At 53.8% G+C, this 13,419-nt stretch overlaps 1 protein-coding gene across 6 annotated transcripts in view; it reads left to right on the top strand.

The window, feature by feature from the left end:
• Positions 1–13,419, top strand: part of GPSM1 (G protein signaling modulator 1) — a 49,541-nt gene that overhangs the window by 33,054 nt on the left and 3,068 nt on the right. For 2 of the 6 annotated variants that reach the window (XM_015878878.2, XM_015878880.2), the window contains exons 11-12: positions 941–1,120; positions 12,744–12,915. In XM_015878878.2, the coding sequence (XP_015734364.1) occupies positions 941–1,120; positions 12,744–12,915 (352 nt within the window). The remainder of the gene's footprint in view (positions 1–940; positions 1,121–12,743; positions 12,916–13,419) is intronic. The other 4 variants (XM_015878879.2, XM_015878881.2, XM_015878882.2 and 1 more) reach the window with 3 other exon arrangements.

Below are 13,419 nucleotides of genomic sequence, written 5' to 3'. Positions count from 1 at the left end.
TCCTATTGATAACATCTAAAGAATCGAAACTCTCCTTGCTCATTCTCACTATTCCTGTTTGTAATGTAAGGATTGAAAAACTCCTTTTGGCTGCAGGACCCTGTGCTGACCCGCTGGTGTGCTGTGACCTCAGGTCCTTTGGGGATCTCTGCCTTTCCAGTGTCCATGTCACCCCATGGGTCCTTGGGTCACCCCCCAAGCTGTGCTCCAGCTCCTTCCAGCTGTGAGGAGTGAGGGCAGCCTGAGAGTCTCCTTGGTGCTCCATCAGTGACAACAAGGTGGTTTGCAGTGTGGAAATGCAGGTTTAGGTGTCTTTTATTAAGTGCTTTTGGAGCTGAGTGTTAAATACTCACTGCTGCTGTTTGGTCTCTGTCAGGACCACATCTGCATGACAGCAGTGATGAGGTTGTTGTGATAGGCAGCCCATTAACACAAGGCTTTGACTCAGAGGGGATGGAGCTTCATGCCTTGGAAGAAATGCCCTGTGAGGATGGGGAAGCCAGCAAGTGGCAGCTGGGAAGCCAAGTGAGGAGAGGGGATGAGAGCCAGAATGTGAGCTGTGATGTGTCACCTCCCCTCCCCTGTGTGTTACACAGAGCTGATGATCTGTGCTTTGTGTGACTATGGGAGCACTTGTGCACAGGCACAGAGGAGGACAGCAGCGAGGGAGCAGTGGGCTGCTTGTAGCCACCTGCTGCAGTTGTCATGTCACCCTGCGGTCCCCATGCACTGCTGTAATATGGGGCTTGGTGAAGGGGCTGAATGGGGCTCCAGCTATTCATGCTGAGCTGCTGGGGTAGGGCTGGCCCTCCTTATGGAGCTCACACAGTCTAAATATACATTAACTCCTTGTTTCTGTCCATCTCCTGCATTCAGAATCTTAGGGCAGCAGTTCTTGAGACCAGCAATTTGTGCAATTACTATTTCTTGCTTTCCCAAGGAGCAGAATGGGGACAGCCATCACGTGGGAGACCTGAAGATCTCAGGAAAAGAGCTCTTGTCTTTACCTGCGAGGTCAAAGAAATACCGGGAGCACCAACTGGGTTTGGAGAGAAGGCCCCAGGGGCTGTGCACGTCACCCCTGGACAGCAGTCAAGTCCGAGTGCAAGTGCCACAGTCGGTAGGAAGAAGTGTTTTTCTCCCTTAATACTCATCTAGGAGCTTCTTAGGATATCGTCATCCCTTCCTCCTCTCCAAGCTAGGGTAGGGATGGTGATGCGGCTGTTAGATGGGAAGCAGAGCCTACATGGGTGTGTTTAGTGTGCTCAACATGCTTTAATTAGTCAGTGATTGGGGTGAGATGATGGCAAATCCTTGTCTAGGAGCTTCTCTCTAGAAAGATGTTGATGGAAGTGTGCTTCCAAAAGGGCAGGAGCTGGCCATGATGTTGATGATTTATGGGTTATGGGCATGAGACAAGTCCTGTGGTTGGTGGTGAGCAGCTCTGACTCAGGCTGTGTTTGGTTCCCTGGAGCTGATGGGCATCTGAGTCCTGGAAAGCTCTTATTGTGCCTTTTCTGATGTCTTTAGCCTGAACAACTGAGCTGTTTGTTGGGCTGCTGTGTTCTGGTTGTGCTGATGCTCATGCTGTGGCACTGGCAAATGCAATGCACTGGGGAGGTTTCCTGCAGCTGTGTTGGTTTTGTTCTCAGTTCTGGAGCTGGGAATCACACCCACAAACAGTGACACGGTTCTGGATCCTGGCAGGGGACTCAGAGACGTTTGGACTTAGTGAGAAGCCCTGAGCCCTCAGCTCACTGCTGCTGGGGGTGTGTTGTAACAGCAAAGACTTGCTGGTGGCATGGGAGCTCCAAAGTGTTTGGTCTCCTGCTTTATACTGAGGCTGTAATGCACCACTACAGATCCGTAATCACTCCATTGAATCCAGGTGGAATCAACCCAGGCCAGGAGAGAGGCACCTGTTTTTCCCTTGGTTCTTAAGAAAAGAACACAATACAATATTTTTAGCTTAGGTAAGAAAGGGTCTGAGCTTCAGAGCTTGGGATGAAACCTACCTGTAGACAGAGGATGTTTGAACGTGGTTCCTTGTCCCCATGCTGTGGGCTACAGGTAGGACACGTCCTGATCTGTGCAGCCACAGACAGTCCTGGTTTTCTGTTCTGTTTTCTGACCACTGGAGACAGGATTTTTACACCAATTGCTTCTTTTAGGCTTCTCTGAGCTGCTGTTTCATTCCCAACAGTGTTGGTGGAAATGGTCTAATAGGAAAAGCATTTCCTGCTGCTCACCGGAGCAAACAACGATGGTTGGGAAGGAAAACAAAGCTCATCTGAGCCAGAAAGGAGACAGCAGCACGGGGGCATCCGAGGGAATACAAAGGCAGAAAAAACCCAGCCTGCTTCTGCCAGAAATAGCCTTGTATTTTTAACTCGGACACACAGCCAGAAAACAAACAAAAGCTGAGCTCCAGCAAGAGTAAGGCAAAGAGTGTTCCTCAAGTGTGTGGTGTGAGCACATAGGGCTCTGTGTGGAGGAAGGGCCCCTGGGATGCTGCCAGGCACCAGCAAGCTGTCACCGTACTTGCAGTGTTTTAGTGAATGAGGAGGAGGCAGGGAAAGTCTCACCAAGGTGCCCAGGCTTTGCAGTGCCTCAGTTCTCTGTGCTTGCTCTGGATTTGTGGGTTGAGTCCCCAAAAGTGTTTTTAGTTCAGCCTCCGAGTATTCCTGGTGGACAGATAGCAGGGGAGTGAACTTGAGATAGGCAGAGCAGCAGGATATAACAGCATCTCCCTCCTCACAGACACTAAACATTCCCATTTTGTTCCAGGAGAGAATAGATCAGGCACTGGCAGTTGGCTGGAGGAGAAGGGCAACTGTCTGTCTTATCCTTTGGAGAATGCCCATCTTGGTGGCCTGTGTCCTATTAAAAATAACAATGTGTTGTGTTGGATTGGGCTTGTTCTCAGGTGGTTCCTGTACCAAAGGGGGAAGGCGGAGGTGTGTATAACCCTTTTCCTGAAGGCTTCTGAAATGCCCTTGGACATCCAGGAGAACTGTGTGGGGATAAGGAAGGGAAGGACACTGTGTCCGTGTATGTGCACAACCCCAAAGACCAGGCTGCAGGGCTGAGACTGCTGCTGGAGGGTTTATCCCACTTTGGGTGTTTGGGTTCTGGACTCTCAGTGCCATGTCCCCATCCCAACCCTACAAAAGCTTTGATGTGCAGAGCCCCACCAGGACACAGCTTGTGCCTCAGGCCCTGCCCTGCCACACACACAGTGCCCTCCAGAAAGGGCTCTTCTGCCAGGATAGTGGCTGTGCAGTGTGCTCTGGGTTACTTACCCTGTTTGGTTTCCGTGATGCCAGCCTGGCTTTGTAGTGTGGTCCAGACCTCCGAACCTTTCATGTCAACATCTTGTATTTGGCTTTTGTCCCATTGCTCTGTTGGATGGAGTGTGGGTGGGCTTTGTTGAAAAGCTCTGTTTCCACGTGTGCCTTTTGAAATGAAATGCAGCAAACCCCACCCAAGAGTAAAGAGAGGCCAGATCCGAGCTCAGACCCTTTCTCTTGTTCTCCCTCCCACAGAGCTGGCTTTGGTCAGGCTGTTCAGACAGCAGTCCCCTCCTATTCCTCATTTTGTTGAATGCTTGAAGAATGTCTTTAATCCATTGGTTAACAGCAAGTTCTCCATTAGCTGTGTGTCCCAATGGCCCGTCTGGGTGTATGGGATACAGCTGTACCAAGACATGAGCTCAGAACAAACCTCCCAGGCCCTGAACATGTCTCTCTATTGGTCCTGCTCACCTCCTCCTCCCTGCTATAGGATGGAGCACTGCTGCTCCCATTGCCCAGCCCCAGGAGCTTACAGAGGCGTGATGATGGCTGTGAAGTTGTTTGAGCTTTAGATGGCAGGAGCTGTGGTGTTGTTATTAGCATCAGTGATGATGATGCTAATTACTGAGCTGCTGGGAAACTCCCCATGGGAGGAGGCAGGGAAAAGTGGAAGGGGAGGAGAGGCATTGGGGATGGAGAGGAGCCTGGCCCCCACTGGCAGCACTGCCCTGGGAGCAGGGCTCAGTCTGTTGGCAGAGCTGTGGTGATGCTGGGATGGGTGGGAGAAGCCATGGACCAGGAGCTGCGTAAGGTAGGATGTGGGTGGGGGGGTCCCTCTGTGGGCTCACACCCTTCTGTTGGGGCTGGGAGGGTCCTGGGCACAGAGGGGCTTCATCACTATTGGGAAGTGATGGAAGGATCCTGCTTACCTGTCTGCATCAGGGCTGGTGTGGGGTCTGTTGGGATACCCAGAGCTGTAGGTCTCTGCAGGCTGTGGTGTGGGAGCAGCTATGGGGTGAGCCTCACACGGTCATGTTTTCCCTCTGTTGCAGCAGCAGTCTGTGTGTGTATCAGGGGTTGGTCCTTGTGCCCGTAGCTGGGTGGCCAGGCTTGAGATTTTCTGTTGGGTTTCGCTGTGCTTAAAGCAACATCAAAGCAGAGGGTTTTGCACCACGTGAAGCTTGCAGACATCAAAGGCTCGGTCATAACATAACCCTTTCCTCCTTGGGGGAGAAGTTCCTAATGCACTGGTTCCTATAGGATCACCCCCACCCACTGCCCTCCCTGGGGATCAGTGGTCCAAAAACGGTGCTGCTCATCTGTACCCTGGTCTCCCCATTGGAATGCATTGGCCCTTCCTGGCTCCTAAACCACCCCAACCCCCCTCCAATTAGAGTCAATGACAGAGGAGCTGTGTGTGATGAGGACTTGCAGAGATGTGCTGCTGCATTTAGACACAGAACACACGCACAGAGCGCCGTATCTCCAAACATTCCTCAGGATAAATGTTTTTATAAGACCTGCTTTGTGCTTACAGAGGGAAGCAACCATAAAAGAAGGGGGAAATGTTGAAGTTGACACCCTTGCAGGCAGGATGCCGGAGATCTTCCACGTTGTTGTCTCTCTCAGTGTTGGTTGATGGGTCATGGGAGTGATGCTCAGAGCAGGTGCTGTCTGTTGATCCTCTGTATGGACAGCAAGAGCTTGGTGTCCCTATGCAGCCCATCCAGAGCTTGATGTGGGTGCCCCATGCTCGGCTGCTCCTTGGCTCTCTGTGGATCTTCGCTCTCTTTTAAGATGATGTAATGATCTGATTGATGTGTAAACTACCTCCATGCCAACGCACGCCCTCCTTTATCTCCCAGCCTTTTGTTTGGCTGCGTGGTATAATTATGCCATTATGGCTGGTCAGACTTTCTGGTGTGAATGTGCTCCAAGAAAGCTGGAAAGCTGGGGAGGGGTGGGTGGCTGCTGTGCTGTGTAAGGCTGTTCCTGTGGCACCCAAAGGCCGCTGTGCTGGTTTCAGTCCTGCTGGATCCCACCGAGCTGTGTCGCCATCAGGCTGTTCCTGTTTGCTTTGTGAGATGTCCAGCAGCACTTGGTAAGGATGCAGACCTGGGAGTGTTGTCTGGTGGGCACTGAGAGATGTCCAGGGGTGCAGGCTGCTCTGAGAAGCAGCAGCAATTGTGTTGCATCATCTTAAAACATGAGTCCAACCCTTTTGACCACACGTCAGTGTGAGGCTCTTTGTTAAGCACTGGGGCCCTTCTTCTCCTCAGCTCCTTTTGTGTTGCACGCACAAGCCCAAAGTGCTGCCCTACATCAAGGGCTGCAGCAGGGACAGCAGAGCTGAAGCTGTGTGAGTTTTCCAGTGCAGAGTCCTGAGGTGCTGCTCCTTGATGGGACTTTGGTGCAGAGGAATAAGCAGGAAGATCTAAAACCGCTGCAGAGGAGCTGCATGGGGTGGAGGGGGGGGAGGCAGCAGTGTTTTCTGGCATGCTCTGCCTCTGCTGCATTCATTGCCTCAGTAAATTATCAGTTTCTTCCTTAAATACGAACAGCTGCCAGGTAACGAATTCCCCCCGTCTGTTTTATAATGGCACTAAAATTGGGAATTGCCTTGATTTTCTCTGTAATTATCCAATGAGACCGCATGAGCGGGAGGGAGGCTGGGCAGGACTGGCAGCTCTGCAGCCCTGTGCTGTGCCCAGGGGTTGGGCTGCTCCTCGGGGCAGGCAGTGCTGTGGGGTGCACGGCTGTAACGTTCTTCCTTACCTTGCTCTGTCTCATGCAGAAGGGCAGGTTTGGGAGCTGGGTTTGTGTGGATTTGAAGCAAGTCTGTGCTTGTGAGAGCACACCCAAGTGCAGGAGGGCTGTGCAAGCCATCAGCTGGGCAGAAGTCTCACTGTGGACCCCAGGTCTGGGTGCTTCTCAGTTTCTTGGCCCAAGTATTGGGGGCTGTATGAAGGCATATGTGAGCCCTTGTATCCCAGCTGTAGCTGGAGGGGGTGGCCTTGGAGCTGCAAACAGTGCAAAAGAGGCTCCAACCAGAGGAATGTGACCTGAAATGATTGTCCCAGGTCCCACCGCAGCCATTTGCTGGAGGTGACGACAGGAGCTCTGCAGCCTGGCTGTGCTGGGGCTGCCTGACCCAGCTCCTGCCACTCATTTCTTTTTCCCCTGGCTCATCATAACCGGGTTTTCAGTTACTGGCACTTTGAAGCTGTGATTGAAACTGCTTTCCTCCTTGTGCAGCCTTTGAGTGGTAAAGGGCAGTGAGAGGGACGATGAGCATTTCCTAGAAACTGGCACTTTAAAGTGAATGCTGACAAAGAGGAACGAATTCAGGCAGAGCAGAGCCATAAAACTCCAAAGTTTGACTTCTCTTCCAACCTGGAACTCTCCTCTCTTTCCTGGGGGCTGTGTTGTGCCTGGGGCATTTTGTGTGTCTGAGGTTCCACCTTCTTGCATGCACTAAACTGCCAGAAGAGCTTAAAACATCAGAATCCAGGTTGTGTTTGGGTGTAAATCAGTGCAGCTCTGAGATCACCGGGCAGTGACACCAGATGACACAGAGGCCTCCAGTCTGGAGGGGGATTTTGTTTGCTTGTCTTGCATGAGCATCGTTGGTTGAGGCAGATGTGGATGCAAGAAGTGTGGCAGTGGACGTGCTTTGCAGACTGCAGCCCTGTATGGGAGAGCAAGGAGGTCCGGGTGCTGCTCCCTGGTGCTCTGTGTCCCCATACCAGGCTCAGTGTGGCTGCTGTGGGGCACACGTGTGCAGAACCCCACTGTGAGCTGCCAGCTGGGCAGGGCACAGCCCCAGCCTGGGGTTAACGTGGCAGTCACGAGGCTCTGCTCACCTTCATCCACATTTCCCATTAGCAGTGCTATTTTCAAACCTCCCCGAGGCAATTAACACCAATTAATCTAAAAAAGACCAAACAACGTTGGTTGGGCTTTTTTTTTTTCCAGCACCTTACTCCACGTGCAGACCCAGGAGGCTGCAGTTTGCACCTGGCAGGGAATGAACCTGGAGCAGCGCTCCACGTGCAATTGGAGACCCAAAGGTCCCCATGACCCCCACCTGCCTATCCCAGATCATGGGATCTGTGCATCCTGCTGTGTTATGGGGTGGGGAAGCAGGTTTCTGCAGCACTCCCTATATGTGGATTTGCTTGTTGGGGTGCACTGCAAACCCACAGAGCTGCCCCAGGACTCACCCTGCCTGCAGCAGGGCTGGGATTTCATGTTCTGTGGGCTCCTCGCATGGCGAGAGCCCTTGATGTTGGGGGAGGCCTTCAGGCATCGCTGGATATGTGTAAATAATAATTAGGAGTCAGGCGTTTGGTGTGGCGAGGGGTGTTTTGTAGGAGGTGAGGTGTGCACTGTGGGTGTGAACACTGTTTGTTCACCTTCTGCTCTAGCGAATCAGGAACATGGGTTATATCACTTAAAGCAATGGAGCGTGTGTTGTTGCAATGAGCTCAACTTGGCTTTGCTGCTCGGCTGTGTGGGGGGCTCTGCTGATCACCCATTGGGAGCTCACTGGCATCAGCCCATGGCCCTGATGGCTTGGGGCAGGGAGCCTGGATTCACTCCTGGTGGTTAATGGTGGTTAATTGATCCCCTGGAGTTGGCCAGCCCCCTCCCCATCCTGGAGTGACAGTGCTTCTGATTTGTGTCCTTGGGTAGTAGTTAAAAACACGAGGGCTGAACATGAGCTTCATTGTTAACGGGGGGACCCAACCTGGTCAAGACCTACAGGGAAAACTCATTGTCTTAACTGCAGGTTGTTGTAGGACTGTCTATACACCAGGGTCGGTCCCAGCAGAGGGGCTGTGCTGAGCTGCTGCTCTCAAGGTGTTGGGTTTGCACCACGTGCAGCAGCAGGGCAGGCTCCCAGCAGGTCAGTGGTTAATGCAGGAGGGAGGGAGTGTGGGTGAGCTATTTTGATTTTGTTTGAAACAATAAAGCCCGAGCTATTTGCAATCCTAACAACAGAACCAGCTTTTAGCACTGGCGTTTATAGGGATGAGTGGGCGAGTTGTTTAAAGGGGGGGAAAAAAAAAAAAAAGTCTTTGAAAACAGTCCAAGGAAGGGTGATAATTTCATCCTGGAAGGGAAAAGTGTTGGGCACGTCTGTGTTTGCAGAGTGTGTGTATGGGGCTGCTGGGACCACAGAGCACAGGGGGCTGCAGGGGAGGTTCAGGTGGTGATGCTGCAGGTCAGGGATGCTCCGCTTGCTCTCCTTCACTGTGTCCCATGCCCAGGTGTAAAAAGTGCTCTTTGCTCTGCTGAGGGTCTGCCCCATCATCTGCATGCCACCCTCTGTGTCTGCTCCGTGTGCCCTGATGGAGCTGTCTCCAGCTTTGGCTCTTCAGATACAGGGTAAGGGCTCAGCTGTGGCTCACAGCCCCACTCCTCTCTGCCCCGAAGCATCCCCTCAGTTCTGCCCAGCAGTGCAGAGGCAGCAGCTGTGGTGCAGATGTGCATCTCCCATGAGGTGTGGCAGTGCCTGTACTGGTGTGCAGCAGTGTTTTGCACTGAGCAGGGCTGCCCTGCCCGTTTCCCATCCCTGCTCTTCATTTGCTGCAGCATTTGTTACAATTAAATCATGAACAGAATGGTAGCTTAGTAGCGAGCTCCCCAGGCAGCAGCTGATTCCCATTCGTTTCTCTTGCACAGCCCGTGGCCCCAGACCCACACACTAATTGGTTTTTGCCTGTCCTGAAGCTCAGACTGTGCAGGGTAAGGGAGAACCTGCTTTTGTTTGGGGGTAACAGCAACCAAAGGTGGGCAGGAGGGTCAGAGGGCGGAGTGGATGGAGAGCCGATGGGGCACTGCAGTGTGTTGCTGGCTGCTCCTCTTCCTGGTGCCCCATCCCACAGCCCCAAACCCACGTTTGTTTGCATTTCACAAATGTAAAGCCTCTCCCCGGGCTGCTGCACGGCGTTCCCATCCCTTCTGTGCATCGAATCTCGTTATGATCACAACGTTCCCTCTGTTAAACAAGGCTACGTTTACATTCAGTCTCAATTCATGGCTGAGTATCTCCTGCAGTAGGGCCGAAAAAATCCCATCCCTGGCAGCACGTGGAGCAGGAGGGCTCTGAGGAGCCGACGCTGGTCCCTGGGTATTTCAGTGCTTTAAATCTGAGCCATCAGACGGTGCCTGCAGGCTCGCGGTGCGTCCCGCTGCCCGCGGAGCTGAGCGCGTTTTGCAGATGTCGTTCGGTAAAATCGATCCCGATCTATTTTTAAGGCGAAGTGTGCGCGGCGGGTGGGAGGCGAGGAGGTGGAGGGAAAGCTAAATATTCACATAGCTCCGCGCTGCGTCGGAGAGCATCGGGAACGGCGCTGGGATCGCGGCTGCGAGGTGAGGGAGAAGCGAGAGCGGGGACGGGGCTGCGGCTTTACGATGGGACTGTTCGTCCTTTGCTCCGTGTAAATCTGTGCTCTGGGGCTGAGCGGAGCCGCTGGGGAGCGCAGGGCAAACGGAGCTGACTGTGAGCGGAGCTGAGAGCGCGGCTGGAGGATCGGTGAGCACAGAGCGGCTTCCTTCGGGCTCTGCTTTTCTTTTCTTCCTGAAATGCATGGAGAGATAGAACGGGGGTTTCCTCGGGTTGGGGTTTGGGTAGAGCTTGTGGGTGCTGGAAAAATCAGCTGCCTTTAGAGTTGGCTGCTGGATTCATTTGGAACTTTTGAGTACCAATATTTGTACTGCTGCCTGGGAAGTGGATGCAGTGTCCTGTGGAGCACTTGGTGCTGCGCTGCTGCCTTGCGGGAGCACAGCGGTGCTGGGGGGGAGCACTGCCCCGGGCACAGACTGCGAGTATGACAGCTCCGAGCCAACGAGGAGCCAAGGCAGCAGCACAACTGCTGGGAGTAGGGCAGCCCCACTGCTGTGCTGGGAGCAGAGGTGGGTGCTTCACCTCCACATCAAACTGCATCCAACCTGAGTTTCTTCCTGCCTCTCCTTTGCCTTCTGGATGCTCATCCCAGCACCCCTCAGGCTCTCACCCTGCATGGCTGGAGCAGTGAGGTTGAGCGTGATGCCCTGCGTGGTGCTGGACTTTGGGGTGCATGGCAGTGATGCTGTTGGCTCCTTTAAGGGGTGCTGGGGTGTTGGAGTAGATGGCGGTGCTGTGTGCATGGTGTGAAGTGCTCCTACCCGGTGATTTTGGGTCAGCTGCCTGGAGAAAGAGTGGGTAAGTGCTCGGGATGCATCTGGTTGGTAGGGGAGAGGCAGATAAGAGATGACACATGGGCATGGATGTGTCAGGGCGAATATCAGCTGGACCCAGAGCATGTTTTGTCTGGGAAGCATCTGCAGTCAAAAGGTCAGTTCTGGGGATGGGGTGCTGGGATGAGGTGTAGGGTCCTGTCCCTGCTCCATCACTTGGTGAATCCCTTCATCTCTGTGTTGTCTACTCACCAAAATGGGATGAGGAGGAAGCACTCTCCGAGGGGTGGCTGTGGGAGCAGCATTGAAACCTGCTGTGTTATCCCCTGACCTGCTCCATAGGGACACTGAGAGAAGCCAGTTTGGCAGAGCAGTGGAGTTTGGCCCCTATGAGATACTGCTTTGTGCCCAGGGCACAGAGCAGGGCAGAGGCTGGGAGGTTCTTGAGCACTGGTGAGTGCCCAGCAGTGCAGGTACTGGGCTGCCCTGAGCTCCCTGTGTTCCCAGCACCGCAGCTGTTTGACACATCCTGGCTCCCACCTGGCAGGCTGAACAACCTGCTCCTTGCACCAGCACGCAGCATCCCTGCTGCCTTCCAGCGAGGGAGGTGTGTTTCAGGTGAGTCCTGATCCTAGGCTGTCATTAGCCAGGCTGCTGGGTGCTCTGTTCCCTCATAGAGAACAGCAAGGCTGCAGTGCTGTATACGTGGCCTTTCTGTGGGCAGGGGCTTTGTGCAGGGTGTGGGGTGAGCTGTGGGGCTGGGGCCCATAGCAACACCGTGGTGGTGGCTGTGCTGTTGTAGGACTGTTGCTCGGTGCTGTTAGGGGATGCCCAGGCTCTCAGGAAGCCACAGCTCGGCAGCAGACGGTGCACCCCAGGGCACAGCCCGTCCATCTGCCCACACAGCTCCTTCTTTGGGGCCGGCAGCAGGCAGAGCTCCGTGCAGTGTTACAATGGGGCATTTTAATTAGAGAGGTGTGGGGCTCTGCGTGTGCCAGGCAGAGCATCCTTCCCTCTCTCGGGTGTGTGTGGAGCAAAGATACTGACACAGTAAATGGCTGGGATCACTGATGGGATGTGCAATGGGGAACGTGGTCTCCCCATGAGCTCTATGGGTTGTGCCGCTGCCCCTGCTGACTGTGCCACAAGGAGCTGTGATGTGAATGAACAGGCTTCCTCCTTCAGCTTCAGATTGGGTCGTGTGAACCAGCACGGCAGGGCTGTGGTAGATGCTGTTTATCATCCTTGGCTGAAGCTCATTCAGGTTGTGGTTTCAGAGGCTGATGGTCGGGGGGGTCTGTCCGTGCTGCTGCTCCATTGGTGGGTCAGCACCTGGGAGGAGGTGAGAGGGGATTCTTCCTCCCCTCTCTGCTCCCACATTGCCACTGTTCCTCTCTGGCCCGCTGCTAATTTTGATGCTGCCCTAAATAGAAGCTGAGTGCATCTCATCTGCTTCGCTTAGCATACAGGAAAATTGTTTTCCTTCGTTTACTGACTCTGACTCGCAGCTTTAACCCTGTCAGCACACAGTTCTCCCAGCACATGGAAGCACTCTGTGTGCTGGTGTCCAGGGAGCAGCTCTGTGCTGGGCTCAGCCCTGCACACCCTCACCAGGTGCCCTCCAAAGAGCCCTGCTGTGCAGCACTGAACACAAGACCTGGGTTCACCCTCCTGGTGCAGCACCCTCTGGCATGGCACAACAATTAGAGGCTGCTGTGAGCGCCGACCCTTCAGCAGCACAAATATATCGCTGTCTGGTGCAAGGTGCTTATTTGGGGCTCTCATGCAAGCACCATTTTCCTGAAAAACTGTAATTTTGTGGCATTTGCAGCTTGGTGATGGCTGGAGCGAGCAGGGCGCAACGGTGTATCGGAAGGAAGCAGGGGGGCTGTGGTCTGCAGAGGTTACGTTTAGCAGCTTGGAAAGGAGGGATGGGCAGTGTGCCTGAGCCTGGCACGTGGCAGCACTCCATAGAGGCACATGCTGGGTTCTCCCACCCCCTTGAACTCCCCACCACTCTGCTCGTGGCCTCTTCTTGGAGGCTGGTTTTCTTTGGATCATCCAAACCAAAGGGTGGTGAGGAAAGAGGAAAAGGAGAGGCTGTTTCTGAGCCAGGAGCATAAAGAGGCAGCGACCATGGGCAGGTGCAGTGCATGGAGAAGGACGGGCATAGTGTGGGCAGGGCAGGGTGGGAGCATTGCTGAGGCCACATGGTTAGAGGTGACTGGGGCGTGCTGAGTCTTATGTGTTCTATTGTCTTTGCAGAAGATCAATCGGACCCCTTCGGATGAGGAATGCTTCTTTGACCTGCTGAGCAAGTTCCAGAGCAACCGGATGGACGATCAGCGCTGCCCGTTGGAGGAATGCCCATCAGAGGCTGCAGAGGCAGCAGCCACACCAGTCCCAGCCCTGGAAGAACGGATACGTAAGCATGGAGGTGTTGAGAAGTCGCTATGACTCTGGGTCGTGCTGCTCCTATGGCATGGCTGGCTATGTGGTGTTGCTGTGCAATGGCCTGGGTGGGCTCTGGCAGGAGGGGAAGGTGCTGCTGGTGTTCTTAGTGAGACCACAGTGGAAAAACGTCTGGGTTTTGTACAGTTGTTGGATGCTGTGGTGATAGGTGTTGCATAAGGCAGCAGGATGGATAAACAGGAGGAAGCTCCGGGTGCACAGACAGCGAGCTTTGCTTGTAGGAAGAACACGGATAAATGGAGGAAACCATCTGACAAATGGGATGGGAGAGGCAGGTCAGGGCTGTGTTTGTGCTTTGGGTTTGTGTCCTTTTTATGCGTGTTGAGTTGCTTTGATTGAACCGAAGAGGATCGAAGCGCTGGGCTGTGCACTGTGTGCTCGCAGGACGCAGGTCACTCCCAGGTGAGCAGCTTCTTCTGTGCTAAAAATAAGGTGGAAGTGAACATCGCTCTCTCAAGGTGTGTTTCTG

Source organism: Coturnix japonica, chromosome 17, assembly GCF_001577835.2.
Source record: "Coturnix japonica isolate 7356 chromosome 17, Coturnix japonica 2.1, whole genome shotgun sequence".
Classification (NCBI taxonomy): domain Eukaryota; kingdom Metazoa; phylum Chordata; class Aves; order Galliformes; family Phasianidae; genus Coturnix; species Coturnix japonica.
The sequence above is the reverse complement of the archived record's forward strand: the minus strand, read 5'-3'. Positions and strand labels throughout refer to the sequence as shown.